Source organism: Dromiciops gliroides, chromosome 4 (assembly GCF_019393635.1).
Source record: "Dromiciops gliroides isolate mDroGli1 chromosome 4, mDroGli1.pri, whole genome shotgun sequence".
In the NCBI taxonomy this organism is placed as follows: Eukaryota; Metazoa; Chordata; class Mammalia; order Microbiotheria; family Microbiotheriidae; genus Dromiciops; species Dromiciops gliroides.
The window spans coordinates 7,911,550-7,939,214 of NC_057864.1; the positions used below are offsets into that span (position 1 = coordinate 7,911,550).

The 27,665-nt window shown below is 45.3% G+C and overlaps 1 protein-coding gene across 1 annotated transcript; it reads left to right on the top strand.

Moving 5' to 3' along the window:
* Positions 1 to 948: 948 nt before the first annotated feature.
* On the top strand, positions 949 to 27,234 carry ZRANB2 (zinc finger RANBP2-type containing 2). The gene is made up of 10 exons (XM_044002130.1): positions 949 to 1,151; positions 6,858 to 6,910; positions 6,999 to 7,107; positions 8,555 to 8,637; positions 13,648 to 13,724; positions 14,269 to 14,403; positions 18,794 to 18,960; positions 21,531 to 21,617; positions 23,557 to 23,715; positions 25,188 to 27,234. The coding sequence occupies exons 1-10, from the start codon at positions 1,096 to 1,098 to the stop codon at positions 25,249 to 25,251; spliced, it is 990 nt and encodes a 329-aa protein (XP_043858065.1). The 5' UTR covers positions 949 to 1,095; the 3' UTR covers positions 25,252 to 27,234.
* Positions 27,235 to 27,665: the final 431 nt, after the last annotated feature.

Genomic DNA, 27,665 nt, shown 5'->3' on the forward strand with positions numbered 1-27,665 from the left:
TCCCTCTCTCCTTCCTCCCTCCCTCCCTTCCTTTCCTCCTTCCTTCTTTCCTTCCTCCCTCCCTCCCTTCCGTCTCTCCTTCCCTTCCTTCCTCCCTCCCTCCCTTCCTCCCTCCCTCCCCTCCCTCCTTCCCTTCCTCCCTCTCTCCCTCCCTCCCTCCCTCCCTCCCTCCCTCCCTTCCTTCCTTCCTTCCTTCCTTCCTTCCTTCCTTCCTTCCTTCCTTCCTTCCTTCCTTTCTCCCTCTTTCCCTTCCTTCCTTCCCTCCCTCTTTTTTTTTTCTTCCCTCCCTCTTTCCTTCCTCCATTCCTTCCTTCCTCCACTCACCGCCCACTGATTCATTCATCCATTCATTCATTCTCCTTCATTCCCGGCCTCTTCCCTCCCTCCATTGCTCTTTGGGATCTTCACACTCACTAGGTGCATGGCCCAGTGTGGGGGAGGGGTCACCCATAAGGGGAGCGCCTGGACGCTCCAGGAGGTGACCTTCTAGAGATGCGCGTGTGCACCAATGAGGAGATGACACTTGTGTCTCCCCGCCTCAGATCGCGCAGGTGGAATGGTCCTTTTCTTTCCAGCCTTTTCCACCCCCGCCGCGTTACATTGGTATCGCCCGGCCTTCTTCCGACCAGATGGAACCGAAGAAGCCCATCCCTCGCCCCCCGCCCGGGGGGTGGGGAGGACTTTCCTCTGACTGGCTTCCGGTCCCGTAGGCGGCAGTGCGCGCCTGCCCTGCTCGGCCGCGCCACGGCGGTCTCCCCCTCGGGCTGTCTGCAGCGTTGCCTGTCGCCTCCGCCTGAGAAGAAAACATAAAATCCTACTTTTCGGGGGGACAGCTCACAAGCCGCGGCCGGTCTTGCTCCCGGTCTGCCGCGTCTCAGCCTGCGGAGCGCGGGGGATCCCCACGGCGGGCCTCGAGTGGCGGCGATCCCGAGTCAGGCGCGTGGCGGACAGCCCCGGAGCTGCGTCAGGCCCCCGGCCGGCTTCCTGGGGTCCTGGCGCAGCGGCGGCGGCCGAGGAAGAGGAGGGGGAGAGGTGGAGGTGGCAGCATCGGCAGCGGCGACGACAGAAGCAGCAGCGGCGGCGGGAGCGGCCACGATGTCGACCAAGAACTTCCGAGTCAGCGACGGCGACTGGATCTGCCCAGATAAAAAGTGAGGGAGGCGGCGACGCCGGGCCGGAGGGCGGGAGCGCCCGGGCGCCCCTCGGGGAAGGGCCCGGCCTTCTCCCGCCCCGGCTGCTTCCAGTCAGGCCGGACGAACGCCATCCGCCCCGGGGGCGCCAGGCGTGTCCCCCCCGAGGGAGACGGGCGCGGGAGGACCGGGCCGCGTTTTACAGGCGAGGAAACTGAGGCACGACGGGCGGCTGCCCCGCTGCGGTCACGTGGCCCGGGACCGCCCGGCCTCCCGAGAGGTACCTTTGTCCTCCCCGGAGCGGCCGCGGGCCCTTGTTTTCGGCCTTCCGGGCCCCGGGCTGGGCGGGAGGTCCGCATGTATTAGGCGCCTGCTGTGTGCCCCGGGGGCTGCGAGCCGGCCTCCGGGCGGAGGGGCCGGACCGGGCTCCTCGGGCAGCCGGGAGGCGGGCAGGCGTAGTCGCCGCCCTGGCTTCCGGGGCGCCCGCGGACTTTGGGGTCCGATCCGGCCCGGGGGCACGTGGCTCCGGCCCGGAGAGCGGCGTTTGTTAGCGACCCCGCCGGGGTGCACCGGGGCCCGGGGCCCAGCGCCTGGTGACACCCTGCGGCTGGGCTCCGGCTCGGCTCTGGGGGTCATTCCGTCTGCCAGGGAGGGGCGAAGAGGGAAACCTCCGGGGCTCCAGCCCCCCCCCCTTACACGGGACGAGCGGGAGGCCCGGAGCCCTGTCCCTTACTCCGGGAAGTTTGTCTCTGCCCGCTTTGATGGGCGTGAACCGGCCCAGCTGGGCCCGGGGTTTGTCCGGCCGCCCTGGCTCGCCCTAGAGGAGAGATCCTTGGACAGGCTGACTCCGGACTGGGGCGGAGGGAGGGAGGGAGTGAATGAGCGAGTAAGTGAATGAGTGAATTTATGAATAAGTGAATTTATGAACAAATGAGTGAATGTATGAACCAATGAATGAGTGGACGAGTAAGTGAGTGAATGTATGAACGAATGAATGAGTGAATGTATGAATGAATGAGTGAACGAGTAAGTGAATGAGTGAGTGAGTGAATGTATGAACGAATGAATAAGTAAATGAATGTGTGAACAAGTGATTGCATGAATGAATGAGTGAATGCATGAATGAATGAATGAGCAAATGAGTGAATGCACGAATGAATGAATGCATGAATGAGTGAATGGATGGCCATCACCCCGCCACTAGAGGGGGGGAAAGACTGAGACTTGGGGGTAGAGCCCTTGGAGCCAGCTTTTTTTAGCTGCCGTGAATACCCAACCTTAGCTCAGTGTAAGGACTAAGATAGAGAAAATGCTGCCCTGCCTCAGATGGACACACAGCCGCCCTATTTCTCTTGGCCCGGAGTCCTTTCAGTCTCGCAGATTTGTGACCTCAAAGCCTCTTCTCTTCCTCTGGCACCTCTCAGGCCAGCGGGCATTTCTCTGCCCACGTGGCTCTTATTGTGCCCGCACCTCTTCATGGACTCCCAGGTCCTAGTCTCTTGCCTGATTCTTTGGGATCCCATTTGGGGATTTTTTGGCAAAGATACTGGAGGGGTTGGCCCTCTTCTCCAGCTTATTTGACAGATGAGGAAACTGAAGCAAACGGCCTTCAATGATTTGCCCAGGGCCACACAGTAAGTGTGTGAGGCGGGGTCATTGTGCCACCCAGCCTCTAATCCATCCTCTGTAAAGTTCAGTCTGATCGGTTATTTTAGCTGTGGAAACGCCTTCCACCAACAGATTGCAGATAATTTCCCATAGCTCTGATGCTGTGTTCCAGTCACTCCCCTTCTCTTAGACTCCATGCCCTTCCATAGGTTGCCTCCCCCCCACACACACACCCATGCTAGGAAGGTCCTCTCAGGATCCCAGGTTCCCTTCCTCCAAGTGCTGTCTCTCGGGCTCCTTCCCACCACCACAAATTCTGTCTCTACCTACCAGAAGAATGGAAACCCTTTGGAGGTGGGGCCCATTTCTAGGGGGTGGGTGTGTGGGTGTGGGTGGGTGTGCTTGCGCATGTGCACGCGCAGCTGTGTTCATTTGTGTGTCCCTTTGTTCCTGCTGCTGCCATGGACGGTATGTCCCTCATTGACAAGAATCCACCAGACTGTGGGCTACGGCCAGGTGCCACCTCCCCCCACTGCCCTCCCCCTCCCCCACCTTCTTTTCCACCTCAGAACATGGGAACAGTAACCATACAATTGCTCTATGATTCTCTTCTTCTTCGTCCCTCTAACTCCCTAAAACAAACACCCCTCCTTAACCACAACTCTCTAGATAGGTTGTCTTCCCATATTTAGAGTGTAAGCTCCTTCAGGTCAAGGACTCCCTGACTTTTTGTGTTTGTATCTCCAGCTTTTATCATGGTGCCGGGCACATATCACACACCTAATAAATGCTTGTTAGTCTGGATAAGTGCTTCATCTTCTCAGTAATATTTCTGATGGAGGCTAGGGTAGAGTCCTGTTTACCCATAATGATATCTACTTCCAAAGGCTTAATATAGACCCCACCCCCAGTGCCCCAATTCTGCCTAGTAAACCTGAGACCTGATGAATTCTGCAGATATATTTCCTACTATCTGAATTGATTTAATAAAATCTGATTAGCCAGAAAACTTGAAAGGGGCTGGTATGGTAATTAAAGTTTTTTGTTAACTCAGGGTTAACCAGAAAAATCTTCATTTCTATTCATGCTGAAAATCTTTTAAAAATGAGTTAGTCCCCTTTAACTGCTTCAGTAAACACTATGTTGAAAAACATTGTGCTCATTCAGAGTATTTTATTGCCTCGCAGTCGTTATCCACTTTCTCCTTGTGTGTAACGTTGTAGATCTTGGTACCAGGAATTGGGGTCAATTGGCCGGCCTGAAGGTGTGTCCACTGAAAAAGTGTTTTGTTTTGTTTTTTTAAAACAAAACCCTGATGCTTAAGTTTGCTGCTATTTAATCCTTTTAAAAGTAGAATGAATTAAAGATGTTTAGTAAGTTGAAATATTCCACACCTGAGTTTTAGTTATTTGGGGTTTTATTATCCTTAATCTATAGAAAAATTGCCTTTCAGACTTCAGTCTCTCTTGTTCTAATATTCTGGGATTTGGTGGGGAAATCAATATTAACAAGACCCCGTAATCTGAATTTTATGGGTTTGTTCATTATATTTTCTTGGGTTTATTTTTTATACTGGAATTTGAGTTATTGCTGCAGTTGTTGTTCTTTTTAACAACTCTTTAAAAACAACAGTGACTGTTGTTCTTAGTCCAGTTTCAGCTTTGCTACTTACAGGTTTTGTAATTCCATAGCCTTTATGGGCTTCGTTTTCCTCAGCTATAAAATAAGGTAGTTGGGGGAGAGACTTTCTTGCAGATACCTACAACTTTACTGTTCTCAGTTTCTTTTTGCAAGCAGTTCCCTTCGCCCTGCAGATGAGTGTCATTTTCCAGAGCCATTTTAAAGCAGGTGACCAGAACTGCATTCAATACTGCTAGTTCAGAGCTGGCTGTGTACAGCGGCAGAATTGTTTCCTGTTTGGTCCCAGTAATACACTGCTTTCCGAGGACCAGCTTATTGAAAGTAGCAGCCCCAGCCAGCACTTGGGGATTAATTAATTCTTCAGCCATGGAGATCCATCGATCAAAGGGAAATATAATATAACATAAGATCCCCTTCTTTTTCTAAAGTAAGTGGCATTCATGGTTCAGGGGACTAAGAGTATGCTTTGGAATCAGCTTGCAGACTGCCTAGGGATGGTACCTTCATTGTTGACACTCAGAATGTGAGTAACTGGACATATTACTAGAACTGAGTTGTGTCAGTCCTTCCCTAACATTCTCCCTGTAAATGAAACCAGGAAACAAAATGAAGTTGCACAAGAAGTGGATTTGCCACACTGATTTTATCAAAGAAAGATCATTTTATGGGACATCTGATCATCTCATCTTGTAGTACATAGGAGAAGCATTTGTCTGAAAATGACCTGTTCTAGAGAGAAACCCTCTAAGTGAACATGGATTTAACTATGCAGTGACTTGAATAAAGGCAGACCCAGAAAAAAAGCTGCAAAATGATATTGAAAGACTAAAATGAAAAAGGCCAAAGGCTTTTGTAAGCTGTAGTCGCTCTGGTGTTTCATAAATAGGACAAAAAGAAAGGCAATAAACGGGATCAGATGAACTCCAAATACTATCCCCAAAATGAAATTATGTTCTAACCAACAAGAAACAGTTGGTTTCCATTTCCAAATTGGTTTTATGTGTATAATCAGACCACTAACTTTTTAGAGCAGATATCAAAATCAATACTAAATGAGAAGAAAGAACAAAAAAGAAATGATGTTGGGATCCAACTGAGGTAATTCCAAACTTAAGCTATTGACACAGAAAAAAAAGGATGGTGATGTAAACTGCTTTGGTGAAAACAAACCCTTGCTCTCCTGAGGAAGCAGAGGGAGCTGCCCAGGGCCACCCCATGTTAGAATAGAAATGTGTTTGCAAAATCTTATGGAGGGTGATGGAAGCGTCGCTTTCAGAGTAGGGAAGCAAGTTTGTCAGTGGCTCAGTGACAGACTCAGTTAAGACCCAGCATCCTGGGGCATGTAAGAGTGAACCAGAGGAAAGGCCGCAGAGAGGTATCAGGCAGGATTTCAGATTAAACTTTGTTTTCCCAGAGACACTAGTGTTACCCCATTCAAACACTCCCTGTCTCAGTCTGCAGTAGAAAACAAAACAGCTGGAGTAGAAGTGGCACAGTGTTGAGGACATTCAATGACAGCTTTTCAAGGGACCTGAAAGAGAGGAGGGATACCAGACACAGAGATGTCACAAACCTTATTACACCAAGACCTGGTCAAACGGTAACTGGCATCCAAGTTTTCTATGTGCTTTGCACATACCAGCATATTTTAATCTCACGAATTTCTATTTGTTATCTCTATTTGTATTCTATGTGTACTCATTTCCCCTATTAGAAAGTAAATTCCCATGAGAGTAAGGATTGTTTTATTCTTTGTGCTAGTTTCCCCACCATGTAACCCAGTTCCTAGCATGTAGTAAAGGCTTAGTAAGTGTTGATTCAAGAAAGCAAAATTCTGCCTTACAAGATCTCATGAAGGTGCTTCATCCCAGATTTCTGGATTCTCTTAGCTGGCTCTAGTGTGTGGCATGCTTTCTGGGGTCCAGACTCCACAGTGCCTTTCTTTGTATCCTTAGCACTAAGCACAGGGCAGGCCTGGCACGTGGTACACACTTGAGGTGCTTGGTGACTTACTGACTTGAGCCCCTATGTTCCCATCATCCGTTGATTTCTTCTTTTTCCAAGACCAGAGAGTTAGAATGACTGCTTTACAGGGCATTTTCAAATCTCGTAGGCAGCTAGGTGGTGCAGTCGTTAGAGTGCCGGGCCTTTAGTCAGTAAGACTATCTCTCAGGGTTCAAATTTGACCTCCGATATTTACTAGCTGTGTGACCCTGGGCAAGTCACTTCACCCTGTTTGCCTGTTTCTTCCTTCAGCTGTCAAATGAGCTGGAGAAAGAAAGGGCAAACCCCTTCAGTATCTTTGCCAAGGAAACCCCAACTGGGTCATGAGGAGTCAGACATGACTGAAAAATTAAACAAAAAACAGTATTTTTTTTTTATCACAAGATAACTAGAAAGCTTCTTAGAGTACTATATATTAAAAAGGATGTTTAATGTGTGCTAGATTTTTCTGAAGTGTGTTTTACTTTGTTTTAGATGTGGAAATGTAAACTTTGCGAGAAGAACCAGTTGTAACCGATGTGGTCGAGGTAACTATACAAGTAGCATCCTCTCATGACCAGATTTACAACTTCATCTAGTTCTCCGGATTTCATGTCTTTGTTCTTCTACTTGCAGAAAAAACAACTGAAGCCAAGATGATGAAAGCTGGGGGGACCGAAATCGGGAAGACCCTGGCTGAGAAGAGCCGGGGCCTGTTTAGTGCTAATGACTGGCAATGTAAAACGTACGTCTTTAGGAAGCACTCCTCTCTCCTGACCTCACAACAGTATCACAACTTATCACTGATGCCACCACTTTTTTTCAAATGAGCATGGAAGGAGTATCTGATAAAACTGTTTTAAGTCCACCTTCCTTTCATGTTAAAAAATGTCCGACAGTCTGTTCTGTGAAAAACTAACCTTAATTTCCCCAAATGTCTCATTGGTCAGAGTCGCCCTTAATCAAAAAAGCCTTGTTCTGTTATCACTGTATTGGTAACTAATAGTCCCTGTTACGGAAAAGGCCTTGAATTCTCTCTTCTTTGCCCTATGTCAGGACATTTCGGCCTGTAAACGTACGTAATCACCATGACAAATTTCACTTGAATAAGAACACATCTTAGCCTTGTGTGGCAGATGGTCTGGCTCTTCCGTTATGACCTTGGGGCCGCTGGGTGACACAGGCCCTGGAGTCAGGGGGACCCGAATTAAAATCCCACTTGTAAGATTTCATGATCAGACACACGAGTGCTTTTCTCATCTGAAGGTTTGGTATCATTTGCTTGTTCACCTTCCTGTTTGTGTGGAGGAGTCCTAAGAAGCTTAGTTCTAGAAGTTCTGCCTTCATGGGGCAGTTTGACAGCATGAAGGACTCTCCGCTCGGCAGCCACAACCCAGGTGACCTTTGGCAGCCTCACACCTATGCTCTGTACTGGGTTCTTCCCACATATGAGAAGCTGTTGAACTAGATGGTTTCTGACGGCCGTTTACAGCTTCAAATCCTACGGGGTTTCCCCCCCTTGTTTCCCCTGAAATTAGCTTGGCTTGCTGCTAAGTGGGGCTCTGGCCTGTTTGGCCTTGGTGGTACTGAAATTGGTTTTTACTTCCTTGTTTATTTCCCAGATTCTATCCTTGCTTCCACTATGAACTTGAGTATGAATTAGAAGATGCTGGCATAAGTTTTGGATGCTAGAAAGGGTGATTTTTCCATTGCTGCACTGTCTTGACTCACACACTGAGTCCTGGAGCTTTTAGTGTGGGAATTACTGTCACACACTAACCTCGAAACTTGAGGTTTGGGCCTCTTAGTGGTTTGCATGCGTTCAGAGACTGAGCCATTTTTTGAATTCATTATATAGCCACAAATCTTAGAATTGGAACGTCCCTCAGATCCTCCCCTCCAGGCTGGAATTTGTTGGTTTTTTTTTCCTGAAGTAAAGACATGTCTTTGCCACAAATCCTGCCACTCTGTCTGCTTTATAGATTATCCCTTAATAGTTAAAAGGTTTACATATCTTGTCCAAAACTCAGAAGTCTCTAGTAGGTCAGCATTCTTTGTTTTCTGTCTCGATAAATTGTTCTTTATGGTGCTGAAAAATAGCTGAACTTTGACTTTTTTCTTTGTTCTGTCTCCTCTGTTTGTTGTGATGTGCTGCTGCATTCTGCTAATGAACTCTTCTTTCCCTTCTGAAGGTGCAGTAATGTGAACTGGGCCAGGAGATCTGAGTGCAATATGTGCAACACTCCCAAGTATGCCAAACTGGAGGAAAGGACGGGTAAGTGAGGGTCAGAGTAAAGGAGGACAGCATTCTTGAAGCTCCTCTTCTTGGGACAGAAGCAGTCCGCACTGTGCTCCACACATACTTCCTCATTCATAGTCACATGCAAGAGTAGATGCTGAGAGCTACAGACCAGAAAGGATCCTGGGCCCAGCAGCAAAAAAGTGCCCCAAATGGGCCTCATTTACTCTTAGTCCTGTTCCCATGTACATTGTCCCTTCCAAAGCGCCCAGTGCAGAGCAGGCCAAGGGAGCTCCCCCAGAGCATCCTCTGGCTCAGCGGCTCTGGAGTGGATCGTTTAAAGTATTGAGTGGAATGTATCGACCGTACAACCTTAATCATGCATACAAGTAACAACGGACGTTTCTCTGTCACTCTGCTGGCGTCGAGCGCTCTTTGGGTGTGCAGGGCTCCGTTGGCTCCTCTCAGCCAGGTCAGTAGTGAAGGTGTTCTGTTCATTTCACAGCTAATGAAACCCACCCAGAGCATTCAAAGGACTTGACTGGTCACACCACTCAGGGACTGATTGATATTACACGGATCGGCTCATGGAATATAGCACACAGAGAAACAGGAAGCTTTGTTAGTGAAGTCTGAGAGGGAAGGCTATTTGTTAAGGGCCGGGGGCTTCTCTTAGCTCTTCTTTCACACAAGTTCAAAAGGAGTGGGTCACAGGCACTTGGCTGGCTCTCTTGGAAGATTTGGCTGCCGGCTCTTTAATGATCTGATGTAGCGTAAAAAGGAAGAGATGTCCAGTCCTCTGGCCCGGGTGTCCTATGAACAAAAGCCTGGACAGCAATGCTGTCAGATTTGCATGTATCACAAAGCTGGAAGGAGTAGCAAAGGACACCCCAAATCCAGAGATATCTTGGTGTATGCCTGTCGGGCACCTTCCACGCACCTGGCTCTGAGCTGGTAAGCACTAGGTATAGAAAGACAGAGTAGTCTGCAAGGAACAGTCTAATGGGGAGATGGTGTGCAGACAACAATGTGCCAGAAACATAAATAGATGGTCTCAGAGGGAAGGCACTGTGATTCAAGAGGACTGGAAAAGAAGGTGAGTCATTGGTGAGGACTGAAGGAACTGAGAATGTGGAGATGAGCAGGGAGAGAGTTCCAGTCAAGTTAGAGGCAGGGAGAGGCCTTGGGGAGGTCAGCAGACAGGGCAGGGCAGGACAGTGAGAGCCGTGAATCATCCGCCTAGATATTGAGCCCATGAGGGACAAAGTGTGAAATGGTGTCTGTCAGGAACAGGGGTCTCACTTTTAAATACAATAAAATTTTATTCTAAAAATGTAAAATTTGTTGTCGACTCTGGGTATAGTGAGAGAGAGCTCAGGACAAAGCTTTGGGGGCCTCCCATGGTGAAAGGGCCTAATGTAAGGGAAGACCCAGCAAAAGAAAGTGAGAAAGAAGGGTCCCGTGGCTAGGAGGAGAACCAGGAGAGAACATGTCACAGACACCTGGGGAGAAGAGAGTGGTCAGCCGGCGTGGAGGCTGCAGGGGGCGGAGAAGGGTGAGGTTGGATGCACCTGTGGGGAGCTGAGGGAAGGGAAGGGAAGGGAGGATGGAGGCCTTTGTTGTAGGGGCCTTTTCAGGTTTGTTCTTCTAAGGGAAAGAGATGACGGGCAGCACAGATGGGTGGATCAAGTGAGGGGCGTTTTCAGTAGGAAAGCAGCCAGGGAGAGACTGAAGGGAAGGGAGAGAGGGGCTGACAGGGCCAGTCTGATGGAGAAGAAGGAAAGGAAGAGCTTGTGTGTGCAGTGACTCACCTTGGCAAGGAGAAGAGCCACCTCTGCCTGTGACAAGGGGGAGGGGGGAGATCCTGGCAGAGAAGAGGGAGCTCATAGCTGATGGCCTCGGTCCTTTTCGTGAAGCATTGCTGGACAGCAGTTGGGGAAATGGGGGAGGTTCAGGAGAATGATGCATTCACTCAGTGGGAATCAGCACAGTATTGTGGAAGCAAGACCATCTCTGAACTTGAGCTGTGTGAGATGCTTAGTGAATACGTGATTAGGGAGTCAGTGGTCTTGGTATTCTGTGCTGGTCAGACCACCGAGTTTACTTCTGGAAGCCACATTGGTCAGCTGTGGTGTCAGGAGGGGGGCAACAAGCTTGGTGAAAGGAGTTCATCTGTCTGGAGGGCTTGCTTTTCTCCCTTTTTTTTTTTTTATTAAATCTGCCTTTTTAACATGTCATTCTTGGCCTACAAAGCCTTCACTGGCTCCTAATTGGCTCCTGCCTCTAGTCTTTGACTTTCTGGGCCCTCCATGATCTGGACCTTCCTGTCTCAGTGCTCATTCAAAGCCTCTCTGACTTGGCTCTTCTCTTGGTTTGGAAGGTCTTCCTGCCTCCTTTTCACCTTTCTGTAGGCTGCTTCTTTCTATCCTGCCTGGCTTTTGGGGATCAACTCTAATTTGCCTCTTGAATGAAATAACTCCAGACCACACTGATCTTTCCCTTAACTGACAGATCCATTTTATTGTCACGTTTGATTCAGTAGTTTGTGGCCTATGGTATTTTTTCATGTATGCCACAGAATAGCTGTCCTATTATTGTCAGCTCCCTGAGGCTAGCCAACTGTCGTGGGTCATGCTATTTCTCTTTTGTATCCTCTACAGATAAGCGTATAGTAAGTTGTTCTGTTTGTTATCTGTCTGGAGCCTAGAGAATGTTTTGGTGAATCCTGCTTGAAGTGTTGTCAAGGGGAGTGGGGAAGAGAGGGAGAGGTGAGGTGGTCCCATGGATTACTATGCAGGGCAGTCGACAGTCACCCTCATTCTTTGTCTAGTGACAATAACTGGTCACTTTACCCATCCTCCATTTTTTTGTATGTGCGGTATTTGTTGGTGGAGATGGTTTGACTGTAGGAAATTATTGAAGCTTTTTTAAATTTATGGACTTGTGAGAAAGGATTCTACTTTTGAATTTGTAATGGTGTATAAATGAATGGGAATTAACTTTTACAGTTCATTGTCAACAGGCTTGTGGTATGTTCTCTGGCATTCCCCAGACTTGCTGTATATTTCAGCTGTGGATTGTGAAAACACGGCCCCTTAAGAGACCTGACTTCATTGAGTAGATAGAGGGTTATTTTACTTCCAGTGTCATGTCCTTCTTAATTAAGCCACAAGTACCCTAGCACATTTACTAGGCTGTAATCATCATCAGATATTGATATTAACACTTGGCTTGTGTAATAGGGTTCTGTCCTGCGGTGGGCTTACTCCCCCTTTGTACATCTCTTGGATTTTTTCCCTTTGTTTCTGCTTGGTGCTCTTTTGACTTTAAATTTAGTTCTCCAATTAGCTGCCTTTTCTTATTTGGGGTCATCTGTGAATTTAATAATCAGCCAGCACTTTACTCCTTCATGGAATTCACTGTTATTAAATATTATTGGACCAAGAAGTCTCAAATGCAATGAATTTATTGTGTTACCATCAGAGTTGAAAAAGCCAATTCCTAATCTACACACGTGCACTGATAAAGTCTTTCTGAAAGCAATGTGTAATCATTGCTTGGACATTCCATCACTTTGCATAAACTAAGGAGGGAAAGTATGGACTAGTGAAGATGAAATTGTCATCAGTACATGTATTAAATGTTGCAGACATGTATTTCGGGTGCATCCTGTTGGCCTGACTAAGCCAGACACTTTTTGGAAAGAGAAAGTTTGTATAGACCCGGGTTCTGCCACTTAATACTCTGGGCGAGTCACTTTTATCTCAGTCACAGTTTCTGCATCAGTTAGATTAGGCGTTTGGATTAGTCCTTTCCAATCCTAGAATGTCATTCTTGGTGGTTTTATTCATTTTGATCTTTGCTTCTTGGCCTTATCACTTTTCTTACTGTTATCAGAAACGTCTCAATGGCGCAGGGCCTGGAGTCAGGAAGGCCTGAGTTCAGTATGACTCCAGATAGGTCACCTAACCTCTTTTGTCTAAGTTCCCTAAAAAAGTTACTAGTTCCAACAGTTTTGGCTGTTTCCTATGGGGTCTGATTTGTCTTCATGATAAGAAACTGTGCGTGGCAGTTTGCCATTAGATGAAGATCAAAATCATTTCCCCCCCCCCCATCTGGCCTCGGGCAAGATGTTCAGTCTCCCTAAACAGCAGATGGGCTTAGAGGAGATGCCCCAAATGACTCTCTCGCCTGACGTCTGTTACCCCCGGGCACTTTGAGCCCCAGCCTCCGTCTCTCATCTAGTCCCTTTACAGCAAAACTCTGGTATGAAACAGTGTGTCTGATTTGTGAGACTTCCTCTAATAGGATCGGCCTGAAGCTCCCTCCAGCTTGGTCCGCCTGTCTCTGTTCTCTTCCTGTCCCTTCCTCACACAGTGAGCACCATTGGCTTCCTCTGGCCTTTCACATTGAATATAAACTCTGCTTCTGCTTCATTTTTCAAGTCCTACCCAGCCTGCCTTTCTAGTCGCAGTAGCCATGACTTCACTTTCCCCATTCCATGGGCTTGATGTTTGTTTCTGTGTCTGAGGGTTTGTTTTTATTCTTTAAGAATGTAGGCTCCATGGGGAGGAGGGGGGCTTGTCTCGTCCATCGTATTCATAGCTTCAGTACCCAGTCCGGTGCCAGGCACAGGGAGGCACTTTAAGTCCTTAAGAAATTGACTGGTGGGAGACATCTGAAGGCGCTGTGGAGAGAGGAGTTTCATTCTTGACTAATTTACTGGTGAATGGTGCAATGAGGTGTTTGCGGAAAATCACCTTCAGGTACTAAGCTCCAGCCCGACCTTGGTGCTGATGCTTGTTGGCATTCTTTCCTAGAAAAGGAAGAAGCCACTTGGCACAGGATGCGGCTCTTACAGCAGAGAGGAGGCTAGGAAAGGGAGGTAGTCCTGTTGGCCTTTCGTACGACTCCAACTCACAGAACCAGAAAGGAAATTTCAGACTTGGTCTATTTGATAGATAAGCTGGTAATCTTTAGAGGTATAAATATCTGAGGAGAACTCAGGTAATTTTTTAAAATTTGTTTATTTTATTTTATTTTTAGGATATGGTGGAGGTTTTAATGAAAGAGAAAATGTGGAGTATATTGAACGAGAAGAATCTGATGGAGAATATGATGAGGTAAATCTGATGTGATAGCACTAAAATTGAATGTGCATTTTAAAAATAGAGTTGTATGTCTAGATCAAAGAAAGGCAAATGAACATTTGTGTTTAATTTTTGTTTGACAAAATTGCCATTTTGATTTTTGGCACAACTCGAGTGTGTTTATATTAAAATTATGTATTATTAGCAAATATTTTTACATTGGGCCTAGAGTCAGGAAGACTTGAGATCAGTCTGACACTTCCTAGCTGTCTGACCCTGGGCAAGTCACTTAACCCTGGTTGCCTCATCTGTCAGATGACTTAGAGAAGGAAATGACAAACTATTCCAGTAACTTTGCCAAGAAAATCCCAAATTGGGTTATGAAGAGTTGGGCACGACTGAGTGACAGCAACAAGAGTGTGTTTTCGGGGCGGGGCGGGGTGGTGTGTGTGTGAATAATATTGTAACAGCCCAGTCTGTAATTTTTATGAACAATTAGCATTTGGTATAAAAATGGATATGTTCCTAGTTGGCTCGGGAAAGATTCTCTTACGGAATTCTGTTTTTCTCTATTTAGTTTGGTCGGAAAAAGAAAAAGTATAGAGGGAAAGCAGTCGGACCTGCTTCCATCTTAAAGGAAGTTGAAGACAAAGAGTCAGAGGGAGAAGAGGAGGATGAGGATGAAGATCTGTCCAAATATAAACTGGATGAGGTAACGATGCTCTTCTTTTTTCAGGATTATTTCCCAAGTAATAGGAGACCAGCCATAGCTCATTTTTATCCACCACCACCCTTGGCAGCACGTCATTCATTTGGTACAGTTTGAAGTCACTGATCCATGGTTAGGAACAGAACTGAGTGGCAAATGAACTCACAAAGTCATAGGTTTCCAGAATTGAGAGAGGCTTTCAGAGTCATTTTTCACAACTTTTTATCTCAAGTGTGTAGCCCCTGAACCTTGTGGGAGGTGGTTGTGAGGTCATCTGTTCTCCCCTTGAACATGGAGAGTGGTTGGGAAGCTCTGGCCGCCCTTTCTCTTAGTTAGGTAAGTGTTGCTCCCAGAGTCATGGGAGTTTAGCATTGGCAGGTGAGGTCTTGCAGACAGCTAATCCACCTTCTGCCTGGAGGTAGGTCAGTTGAATGTTAGTAACTTTCTCCTGATATCAGATCTAAGTTTAGTTCTTTGTAACTTCCCCTCCTTTTCGGGGGGGGAGGGGGGGGTCATCCCTCTTCTTCACACCAATGGTAGGTTCTCTTAGTGCTTGTTGAACGCAGGTGCATCCTTTCCTGCCAAGTCTTCTCCAGACTAGCTCGAATTGTGAGAATTGTGAGGAAGTGTTTCCTGGCAGAAAGCCTGGATTTGCCTCTTGGCACTTGTGGCTTGCTCCTACTTCTGCCATCTGCCAAGGAAGAGAACAAGTCTGATCGCTCTTCAAAAAGTAGAAAACAACCATCGTGTCTCTTGATGTTCTTCAGGGAAGTGGCCCAGGTGCATGTGGCATGAGCCTGGGGCCTCTCACGGCCAGTCTGCTTGCCCCTGGGTACTCAGTAGTTGATCATTGTTGGTGAAAGATGGTACCCAGAATGGAAAATAAAGACTTCAGAGCTGACCAGAGGCTGGAGGTGCCACCGTACTTCCCTATTCCTGCAAGCCATAAGCTGCCACGTCCCTCTGGCATCTCCACTCGGGCCCCCATGCCTTCTCAAAGGGCTGCTTAACCAGGATTTGCCATTTTGTACTCGTGGGGGTGGGTTTTGTGTATTTTGAGCTGTAGTATTAAAGACCTTGTACTCTTAGCGTCTTGGACCCTAATACAAGCTTAGTCCTTGACAGATCCTTCTGTGGCCCGAAGCATCCACTGTAGGATGACTCTCCTCCCAGCTCAGTATCAGCAGGTTTGATAAGTATGTCATCAGGGCTTCCATCCAAGTTATTGATTTCTAGAATGGGGGCAGATTCCTAGGGTCCCCCCAACTGGAGACCTGCCAAGTCATCATAGAACCATTCAGGATGAGGTTTTGTTATTGTTGTTGGGGTGGGGGGGGGGCAATGGGGGTTGAGTGACTTGCCCAGGGTCACACAGCTAGTAAGTGTCAAGTTTCTGAGATCAGATTTGAATTCAGGTCCTCCTGACTCCAGGGTCAGTGCTTTATTCACTGCACCACCTGCTGCCCCCAGATTAGTTTTTGAATGCAAATGCCACATCCCCTTGGACCAGCCTTGTGAGATTCCCTTTCTTCATTACTCCAAACGGATCAGCTTTAAGAAAGCCTGGAGCGTTCCTTGGGTCAGGTTGCGTAACTTAGCCCATCACAGCGGGTTCTCGATGCCTCTGCTTCCTTTTCTAGACGTTCCATGTCTCTTTAGGGAGACTCCTTGACCTCGATTTGCAAATGTCTGTTCTTTTCCTCTCATTAAAGGCTGAAACATCATTTGTCCTCCAGGCTTATGATATGTGCCCATTTTCTGGCATCAATATCCCTGATAGTGATGCAGAAGTCACGCTCTCTGATTCCAAAAGGGAGGCAGCCAGCAGGGCAGGGGGGAGGGTGCTGGGCCTGGAGTCAGGGAGACCTGACTGGCTGTGTGGCCTTGGCTAGTCACCTGACCTCTGCTTTCCTCAGTGTCTTCATCTGTAAAAATGGGGATAGTAAAAGCTCCTGCCTTCCCAGACTTGTGTCTAGCCCAGTGCCTGGCATGTAGTGGGAGCTTTGTGTGAACAGGGGCAGTTGTGATTCTTAATAGAGGATGTTGTTAATCTGGGCCAATCCGGATGAAACCATCCATCATGGCCAGGTACTGTGTGTGGCCTTGCCCATCTCAGGTATTAACTCCCTATAAAGCTTTTTTGTTCCTTTATTTTCCCAAGCCAGAGGTCAGTCTTCTGGTCTGAGAAAAGAGGTGAGGGAGGGAGGGCTGCTTAATTCTTATTGAAATCCCTCCTCCTTTCTCTGGCCACTTACTAATCATCCCAGGCTGGCAGCTTTTTATGATCCCACTTCGGCTTCCGAGACTGAGCAGGCCTGACCTTTTGTACAGGGCCGGGCCACCCTTCTCCTGTTACCTGGCCTAGCTCCCAGCTCCTTTTATTTTTTTGATCTAAGCTGATCAGGGTATTCACATTGATCTTCTTAGGAAACTGTCCTTTTTGTCTTCACAGAATTGTTTTCTGCCCTCCTTGGCCAACTTCCCACGTCGAATTGTAGTCCGTGGTACCCTACCACTCCTCCTTCAGAACCCTTGGAAACCTTCACTCCCAAATCAAGATCACAGGGGTCCAGGTTTCCCTTTTCTTCTCCATCACAAGCAGGAGGGTTGGGTTTTAGTTCCTCCACTCCTGCCCTTCCAAGGTTCTCATCATTTTACCCCCGTGTCTGATTCTTCTGGGAGGAGAAGCAGATCCCAAGTAAAATTCCTTGTTGGTTCACACACTTTCTGGGTAGATGGAGTTCTGAAGGCAGATTGAGAGTAAAGGGGCAGGCCCTGAGGCCTCTGCCCCGACTGAGCTGAGGCGTTTGCTGAGCTCAGCTCTCTCTTCTCTGTGTCCCAGTAATCTACAGGCCAGTAACAAACGGCTTCTGTTCCTCTTTCTGTTGTTGGTGTTCTTGTGCCACTCCGTATTCTCCAGCTCACTTCCTCCTCTGGTACCACCGATAAACCTTCTAAATAGACAGTGTGCATTCTCTCCTTTCTCTCCCTCTCATCTCTTCTTTCCTCTCGCTCCCTCTCTTCTCTCTTACACTCAGACACACACTCACTCCCCTTTTCATGTTTTATGGAACAAGTTGTGCCTTCTCAGATACTAAGTTGTGCTAGCCTGGACCGTGGGGGATATGGGGAAGCACAAGGTAAGAACCTTATACTCAGGTTGGCAACTGGGACTGTTCCAGGCCTAGAGAGGTTGATTTCACTTCACCCCACACGTATCGGGCAACCCAGCTGTCGGTTCTTGCAGAGAGCTCTTAGACTGCAGGCTACTTCCTCCCTGACTAAGCATGTGAAGATATTATATTGAAGCATGACTTAGACAGGAAGCTATAGCTCGAAAGCTTGTTTTTGTCTTCTCAGATATTGAGGTAGAGTATCTTAGCCTAGGGTCCTTGTTCTTCCTGGAATAGAAAACCTTATCTGTGCATCAGACTTGGATTTTAAAAACAACTATATGATTCAGTGGCTAGAGACAGGAGCTTTGTGACCCTAGATAAGTCACTTAGCCATTGGCTGCCCGAGTTTCCTCATCTGTTAAAATGGTGATAGGGCACCTAGGTGGTGTAGTGGATAGAGTGTGGGGGGAGAGACAGGAGTTGAAGTCAGGAAGACCTGAGTTCAGATTCAGGCTCAGATACTTACTAGCTGTGTGACCTCGGGCAAGTCACTTAACCCTGTTTGCCTCATTTCCTCATCTGTGAAATGATTTGGAGATGGCCAACCATTCAGTATCTCTGCCAAGAAAACCCCAAATTGTCACAAAGAGTCCAGCACAACTGAACAAAACAACTTGGGATAATACAGTTCCCAAGGTTGTTAGGAAAGTTAAAATGAGATCACATACACTTTATTAATTCTAATTATTATGTATATCATTATCTTGTTTACAATGATTGAACTGGAAGGGAAAGGGTCTTTAATTCTCAGTAACAAGAAGAGTCGGCTGAGTTCCCCCATGACCAGACTGGGAGGGATTCTCAGAAGGAGGATTTCGAGAGAGAATGAAGGCAGCTGCTCCCTTACTTCTGTCTAAGCTCAGCCGTGGGAGACCTGACCCCAGTTACCAGGAAGACGACGTCTCTGAGGATGCCATCCCACCGTTAACCTGTCTCTCGTCTCGCTGAAGGATGAAGCCCATAGCCTCATTTTAGTCTCTCTGGGGAATTTCTCTCATTTTGAAGTGATCGATTCTCCTTAGCAATGACTCGTTTCCGAGAGATTGCTCAGCAGGGGAGCCGCCTTTTCTATTTCTTTTCCTCTAAGCCAGCCTGCTTCTCTCAATAATAGGCTTGTTTCTAAGCCGCTGGTGCCAGACACATGGCGGACGAAGTTTTTATTATGTTAATGCCCAGTTTCCTAAATCTAGTGGTTCTCATGGTTACATTTTCATTAGGATGAGGATGAAGATGATGCAGATCTGTCAAAATATAATCTCGATGCCAGTGAAGAGGAAGATGGCAGCAAAAAGAAATCCCACAGAAGTCGCTCTAAGTCTCGGTCTTCACACTCCCGATCTTCCTCACGCTCGTCCTCCCACTCAAGCTCAAGGTCTAGGTCCAGGTAAACGGGTACAGGTCAAGGGTAACACCAGGCAAAATGTCAGTATCTAACTTCTTTATTTACACACTGTGATTTTCCTTGATTGAATTAAGATTTCAACTTTCTTTTTAAGAGTTCATCTTTAGTAACAAGTGATTTCCTGTAGATAATGCCTTTCTCTCACTTAACTCTTTAATCTGTTCTGTATTTTTTATATAACCCGTCTCCAAAATTAAGATTTAAATCGAGGCTTCCTTTTAAGGTATTGTTGTATATTTTTAGTTCGGAAGAGGACAAATAAAACTAAATGTGAGATTGTTCAGCTTTGATAGACACTTAAAATAACTTATCTAAACTTATTAATTAATGTGCAAGCTACATTTGGTAATTTTTTTTTCTAGTTATGAAGAAACATTAAATTAAGATGATGGGGGTGGGGATCTGTAGTGTTTTAGGCAGCCAGAGTAGATACAGCCTGGCCCTAGAGTCAGTCAGGAGGACCCGGCTTTGAATCGGGCCTCAGATACTTGCTAGCCAGGTGATCCTGGGCAAGTCACTTCACCTCTGTCCACCTCCATTTCCTCACCTGTAAAAGGAGGATCACGTGAGCATACGGGAGTCGTGTTCCCGTTGCTGATGTTGTTAGCCTTCCTTTCCGTGTGCCCCAGCATTTAGCCCAGTGCCCGGCACACACTGGGCGCTATGAATGCTCATGCCCTTCCCCCGCCCTTGTAAACTCTGCTCAGGGGTCGGGATAGGTGGGATGGAACCAGATTCAGCTGACACTCTTCAGGGAGGCCATTGCTTACCAATGAGGGCTTTCCAGCTGGTGTACCTTAACGTTCTGGAAAGTGAATCAAAAGATCAGATTTTTTTTTTTTTTTTTGTGGGGCAGTGGGGGTTAAGTGACTTGCCCAGCGTCACACAGCTAGTAAGTGTCATCTGTCTGAGGCCAGATTTGAACTCAGGTCCTCCTCAATCCAGGGCCGGTTCTCTATCCACTGCGCCACCTAGCTGCCCCCAAGATCAAATAGATTTAAGCTGCTGAGAGTGGAGGAGTCAAGGCCCTCCTCTCATTAGTGTCTGTCTGTCTCTAGAGAAGCCTCTCCTCACTTTGCTGAAGCTGTCAGTGACTGACAGCAGCCTCTGTGCCGGCTGCCGTGCTGTTACAACCTGCGATTGCTGAGGGAGGATGGATGGTTTGTAAAGTGTTGGCGAGACCAGAGCTACCTTAAGTTCTTTTACTTTTTAACTATAACTAAGCCTAGAGCAGTAGAGTTTCTTTGATTGTCATCATTTGACTCAGGTACTTGGCCTGGAACTATTTTGGGGTGTTGCCTGTGATAGAAGTTGTATGTAGTGAAAACATTACATCTAAATAATTAAGCTTCAAGTTAAGCTCACCTGCAGAACAGTGGCTCCTATGAACCCAAAGTGTTTGGTCCTTTTTCTCTAGTTTGTCCTTTCTGTGGAAATCTTTGTACCTGAGTATAACTTGCTATTTTGTAATACCTAGGTACAGTGAGATCAGTGCAAGACTGAGTAGGCTTCACTTTGGTATTGTGGGCTTTTCCATAGTCATTCCCTGAAGTAATTAAATGCTATGATTGAAGAGAAAATTTCAGGTAGAAAATTATCAGTGTCCTAAATTTTCTATGATTTCTTTCTTTCAAGTGACTTGGTATGCTATATGAAGTACTGAAATGGGTAATAAATTTTAGTGGCATATAAAGAACAAAACATTACACGTTATTTTTTTCCAACATTAATAAACACTGAAAGCATTCTTGAAAAAGAAAAGATTTGTTAAGTTTTGTTTTTAAGATCACCGCAGAATTATTTCTTTAAGTCCTGTTCTTTGGTACAAATTATTAGAAAACTTGGCTTTGAGATGTATAGGTTAATAAATGTATTTTAATATAAATGTGTGGCCTTTCAGTTTCCTAATAGCCTACATTAAAAGCACCTGAAACAAAAACAACTTAAATTGGATGCACTTCCATTTCCTCATGCCAGACGGACTGGATTAGCTTTCTTCCCGCTCAGTGTTTCAGTAAAGTAGTCTTGATTGAAATAGCCTGTTAAAATCTACTTACTAACTAGAAATAGAAATGGAGTATCAGAGTGGTAAAGGAAACTGGGAAGGCAGTAGCATTCCTAGAAATACAGGTCACAGTGCCCCACAGTTGTGGTCAATGTAGACCAAAGGTGAACCTGAATTTTTAACCATGAGCATAGGAAACCCCTCATTTCTTATTACAGTGAAGGTAGTGAGGGCTTTCCATGTTCTTAGAGAGTTTTGAGGAACAGTTTGAGTAAAATTGGTATTTTTTTGTTTATTTTAGGATGTGACAAGTTGTTTGTTTTTTAACAAAATTTGAAAATAACTAGGGTATTAGTGGTGGTTCACAAGTCCTGTAAGCTCTGCCAAAGACACATAAGGTCCTTATCGATACTTGTTTGGAAAACATGTAACCCAGATCCGTGTCTTGTTGCATGAAAGTCAAATGTCGTGTACATCTCTCCTTCAGTGTTCATAGCCCAAGGCTCACTTAAGTGATACTGGAAAAAACCCTTCCGTGTTGTTCCAGGTCCCGTTCAGGAAGCTCCTCCAGTTCCCGGTCAAGGTCTCGGTCCAGTTCCAGAGAACTTTCGAGATCTCGTGGGTCGAAATCCAGGTGAATGAGGTAGCATCCGCTCTGCCCTGCAGAGCACCAGAGGGCGTGGCTGCTGCTGCTTTGACAACTTTTGTTTTGCTTTTACTTGTCAATTTTATTTTAGCATTAGAAAACTAATGCTCTTGCCTCAGCTTAATTTTCTCACCCTGAAATGTTTCCATTGCCAGCAGTGTGCCAAGACATTCCCATGATTAAATTTAAATGACGATTTGTTGTTATGTTGGTGCTAGGATGCATTGAGGCAGAACTCCATGGCCAAATCAGAGCTCCCCTTCAGCCCTCACCAGGGCATTGCCACATGTGTGCTAGCATCTTTTATGAGATATTGACTTCAGGCCTCTGGCCCAGAGCAAGGAAAGGGCTACCCTCCATTGCCTAGCCACAAACGCCATATGGACCAAGGACAGTTCCCCTCTATCATAGTTCCAGTGAAAGTCAAACATTTGTGAGGCCTCTTTTTCATCTGCCTTCACCTGGAATGCTAGTGCAATATTCCATTGTCCAGGATGTTCCACATAAAATACTTGCAGCCTTAGAACAGTAGAGCCAGGTTTGCAGCCAGTGTCTGCATCAGAACATGTGGTGGGCTTGGCAGCTCCTCTGGAAGGAATCTTGGTGCTGACTGAATGTACATTGAATAGCCTTTGCAGTGAAAATATTTGGGGGCGAAGGAAATTTGACAATCTCCTAAGCATTATTGATGAAGAAATAAAGTGAATTTAGAGCAGCATCCCTTTTGTAATTTGTTAAGATAATTTATTGAGACACTGCCTTACAGAGGCACCTAGTCTTATTACCCTAGCAAAAAATAGAGACAGTCAAAGCTTAACAACACGGGATTCTTTTTTTTCTCTTTTGGCGCTAAATAACTGTCCCAGTGCAGAAGCCAAACAAGGCATTAGTATTTCCTAGAGGTGTTATGCCGTAAGAAGAATGTGAGTCACAGCCCTGGGTGACATTGCTCCTGTGTTGTAGAATTAAGCCATTGGGTTATCTTTGCTCGGCTAGCCTGGGCTTACAAGGTGGGCACCCTCTAGAATTCCACCCAGCAGGCGAGCACTGCAGCTCCCCACAGTGTACTGTGGAGCAGCCGCCATTCTTAGCCTCACTTTTTTGCTTGCTCACAACTTTCCAAAGAATTCTCCTTTTGGGCTTTTTATTCTTAATCTCAGCCCAAAGGTGAATTTTTTGGGATGTTTGAGCTAAATGCTTCAGCCATAATTATGTGAGAAGGAAAATAGCCATTACACTTAAATACGTGCTTTTTTCCCTGAGTAAAACATGTGAATGTCAACACGTCATATTTCATGAATAGTGTTTCTTGAATGAGACTTGTAAATGTTTTAAAAACCAGTTTAAGTAAATTATTGGTTCTATTTTCATTTAAATATATGATGATTTGACACATTTGCTGTTTCTTTCTCCTTCCCTCCCCTCTTCTCTCTCACTGCCATCCCTGCTTTCTCAATTGCAACTTGTGTTAAGTTGCCTAATTTCAAATGGATTTAATAATTTTCTTGTCCTCAGGAAGTTGTTTTTAAGGTATTTTGTTGTTTTTGCTTTTCTTAAATGGGAAAGGTTAATTTGAAGATGCACAATTACATGTTTCATTGTAGTGTACATTGTGCGTTCCATTTCCCCCTTTGCTTCCCTTTTTTGTGTGACTTAAAGGAAAAATTTAGTCTGATGCAAATGTAAAATCACCAAGAATGCATCATATTTATAGCTAAGTAAAAGATAAGAGTTTGGAAACCTTGGAGTTATACATTAGCTTATTTGTTTTCATGGGTGAACCAGAGTCTTCTGTTGAGGAAGCAGTAAGTATGTTTGTCTTAGGAAATTGTAGACTTGTGATCAGTCTTGGATCTGATAGCTAAATAGTTGAGGTCTTGGCTTTGTCATTTAATTAAATGTTTAATTTATTTCTCAATCAATAAAGATCCAGCTCCAGGTCCCACAGGGGGTCTTCTTCCCCACGAAAAAGATCTTATTCAAGTTCCTCATCATCTCCTGAGAGAGGCAGAAAACGAAGCCGTTCTAGATCTTCTTCACCCGGTGATCGCAAAAAAAGACGCACCAGATCACGGTCACCCGAAAGGTTTGGGTTTCTGTAGAAATAAGAATGGGTGTATTTGAGTGTGGAATACATTTGCTAAAGGCTTGGGAAAGGGTTGAATTGGAGTCACTTTCTTTTCCAACTTTAAAATAATGCCATTTTGTTTTCAACCCAGTTTTGTTGTCTAGGAAGGACAGAGGTCAAATTGCCCATTGTTTAGGCATCAGTTCTATAGCCAACTCCCATTTATTCCAGGATGCATTTTGTCTTTTCTTCTCATTTATCTTTTATCACTATTCCTTAGTCTCTCTCTCTCAATAAGCAGAGGAAGGGAAGAGGTCAATTCATCTCTTCTGAGTATTAACCCAGAAGTTTAACTTGAGTTTGGCAATGCCTGTTGGCGGCCTAAGGCTCTCTGTCCAGTAAGGTCCTGGCCATTCTAGAGATGGGTGAGAATGTGGCCCAGAGAGATCCCCCCAGAGACCGGTGCTTCCTCCCTGAGTCTGCTTTTCAACCATTTTGCTCCCTCCCCACCAGGCTCTGTCCGATTTATTCCTGTTAGAGGATGTTGCTCTTCAGCGTCCTGGGTTAGATAATCCTCCATCAGCCTCCTTTGAGTTTCTCTGGCAGTGAGACGGAATGGTTTTGTTTTTCAGTCCCCTGTAGTCTTTGGTGGTGCCCCAGTGAATACAGAGGCAGCTCACACTCAGACTGCCCACTGGTGCTGCCCTCGGCTCTCTGGGCTCAGGCATCCACTTGGTTTTCTCTTTTTGCTACTCCGTCCTCACCCAGCAGAAAGGGTTTTTGTTTGTTTGTTTCTTCTGATTCTAACCCTTGGCTTTAGGCCCCACCTCATTTCCTGTACCGTCACATCCCGGAACCTTTCCCTAGTCCATCAGTCAGGTCACACTTGAGTGAAGATAGCCGACAACCAGGAGCTAAGCCCCATGGGGTGCTGGGTAGCTTGGACACGTGAATCTTGGGAGCATCTTTTCTCTTAAAATCCTGTGCCCCAGAGCATGATTTATGGGGTAAGGCTCTGTCGTAGAGGACAAAGCCTTTCTGAAGTCAGAATGATCGGTCTCTGGTAGCTCATGTTGCCTGAGAAATGAAATGGGTCTGAGTTGGCAGGGATCTTGGTGGGCATCCTCGAGAGGGAGGTGTTCTTTACAAACCAATAACAGCCATGACCATTCCTCCACTTGGCTGCCCACCTGGCTTCTTACCTCCATCAGGGCTTTCTTAATTTCCTCGTTCTAAATAATTGAGAGCTGGCTATATTTTGAAATGGAATAGTTTGTTTTTTTAATTTTTTATTCCTGAAATTGTAAATTAAGATTGTACTGTTAACACTACAGACTGAAAACCCGAATTCCAACTACTCTTGATCTCTAGACAGTTTGGTCAACCCAGCCAAGTTTAGATTAAGCCCCTTTCCCATCAAGGTGTTTTATGTCTGCTCTTGGTCATAGCCACTCAACGCTTTGCACGCTTTCTCCATTTTTATCTTCCAGGCGCCGCAGGTCATCGTCTGGATCATCCCATTCGGGTTCCCGTTCAAGCTCTAAAAAGAAATAATGTATTAAAATTTACACCTAAAAAAATTCCAGTCCAGTGCATGAAGCATATTTTTAAGAAGTTTGGTGTCTTACTTGGTCAGAAGTGCTAAATCTGCTAGTAGAGGTGCATGTCCGTCGTTGCTTTCTGGAAAACTACAGCTGTGTTCATTCTTGAAATTAAAAGTACATTAGCATTTTAAGCCATAATATCCCCCAAATAGTTGTTATGTGTTTATCGTTCTATTATTTAAAACTATATGTTTCCTCTATCTAATTTGCCAGAGAGCTTTGTTTTCTCGTATGACCATGTTGTTCTTCATTTCCAAATATTTCCTGATGGTAAAGAATCGGCCAACTTTATTTAGGGTTTGAGTCTACAAAAGTACCTGAGGCTTCCTGAGCTTTGGGCAGACTGCCAGTGACTGTGGGGAACTAGGTGGAAACAGGCTACGCCAACAGTTTGGGAGATCAGTGAGTCTTCATATGGTCACCCATGTCAAAGCGACACTCAGTTTAGGATTATGCTCGACAGCAGTAAATTGTAGAAACCCATGAGAAGCACACACCAGATGGCTGGAGATCAATCACTGTGGCTTTGGTTTGCCCTTGTTACTTTTCCTCAACACTGCAGCCTGAGACAGTGTTCAGGCCCTGTTCTAAGTTACCAGAGGAGATGGCTCACTTCTCCCTGATTTCATTTGGGGGCTAGACTCTCAGTCTGCTAAGAGCTTATCTCTTCTGTGTTTATATCTTTGGTACAGCTATTTAAGGAAACACTTCCTTTGATGACCTTTTGGCCATGTTAACATTTCCAGTATCAATTTATAGTGATGAATGTAAGCTCGTAGTTGTTTTTTCTTGGCTTTTTGTTTTTGTTATTATTTTTTTTAAAGAGCTTGGATGTGACATGTTCCTGAAAGCCCTTATATGATTGGGTAAACAGGGCTAAAAATCTGAGAAAAGGAAGAGGAAAATGAGAAACTACCAGGGAAATAGAATTTATTTTGTGTGAAAAGAGTGTATTTATAAGGCTAGCCAGTCATTCTGATGGCTGTGTACTCAGGTGGGATGAGCCATTGGCGCTGATGTATTTCACCATTCTTAAACACTGCATGAAATTTCCTTCTGAAGTAGAAATGAATGTTCCTACACGATGTAATAGGAGATTGTCATTGTTCCCATTCACTTGAAATTACTTATGGCTTAAAATGCTTTCAGGAATTTGTTTGATTTCTGTATCAAAATCTGGTCTCAAGCTCCGTTGAGTCTGCCTTCTGGTTTAAAAGGGGGTAGGGGGGTTTCTCTTAACAGTTTCTTCAAGTGGCATTGCAAGGTAAGTATATGGAAGGAAATTAACAGTTGAGTTTGGTGCCTTTGTGTCATTAAGAAAAGATAACAGTTTGGTCCTATGAATGAGGGAACTTAAAAGTATTGAGCATAAACAATAACAAACGGAGGCAACCGGAGCAAAGTTATATTCTTGATTTCAGAATAAAAGAAACTAGTTTTAATTTTCTCTTGGACTGATCTAAAAATGAAAGCAAAATGTTTTAGGTAGAAATATTTTGATAATCTTTTTTGCAAAGAATTGAACTTCCCACCTCCATACATGCATACACACACACATGCATACATACACACATGCATACATACATGCCTAATTACACGTGTATATACACACTTCTTTGCTAAATGTAGTTGTAGGTTGCACAAGAACACTTAGGCTCTTGTAATTGTGCCTCTGACTTCTTGAAAGTCTTACCTTCTAAATTGTGAAGATCACATGATCTCTTAGAAGCTACATGTTACCTATTGGTTTCTTCTTGTGTTTTGTATACTTCTCTTTTGCTGTACTTAGCAAATGCAAGTTCATGAATTTAGCAAATGGTAGATTACAGAGAATTCTGATGATTATGATTTTTTTTAGTTTCACTAAATTGTACTAGTTTGTTTCATTAAATGATGCTGTAGACAAATGTAAATAAAGCTTGTGAATCAAGCAGCCAAGTGACGCGGTGTTTGTTAAAATAAAATATAGAATCCCGGGCTCTGAACTGACATTGTTTTTAAATGTGCTAGCATTTTAATGGTTCATTCTAATTCTGTGTTTACGCTTCTCTGTCTCTTAGACATTTTGAAATGTCACATTTTGATTTAGTCAGCATGCATTTGATTTTGTGCTAGGCACTGTGCTAAGCACTGGATATAGAAGGAAACCTGCCTTCCCCTTCCCCAAAAAAAGGTGGGGCACAGTGGGGGGGGGGCAGGATTTCTTTGCCCTTAAGCAACTTAGATTTTTATAGGGAAGATAACTTGAATGTCATGTGTATGGGCTAAATTTAGTATGGGGAGAGTTCATTGGGCGGCTCCCCATAATATTGGGGTTCAGGAAATGATAGACCCCTTTTCAACAAACAAATCAGGTTTCATTAA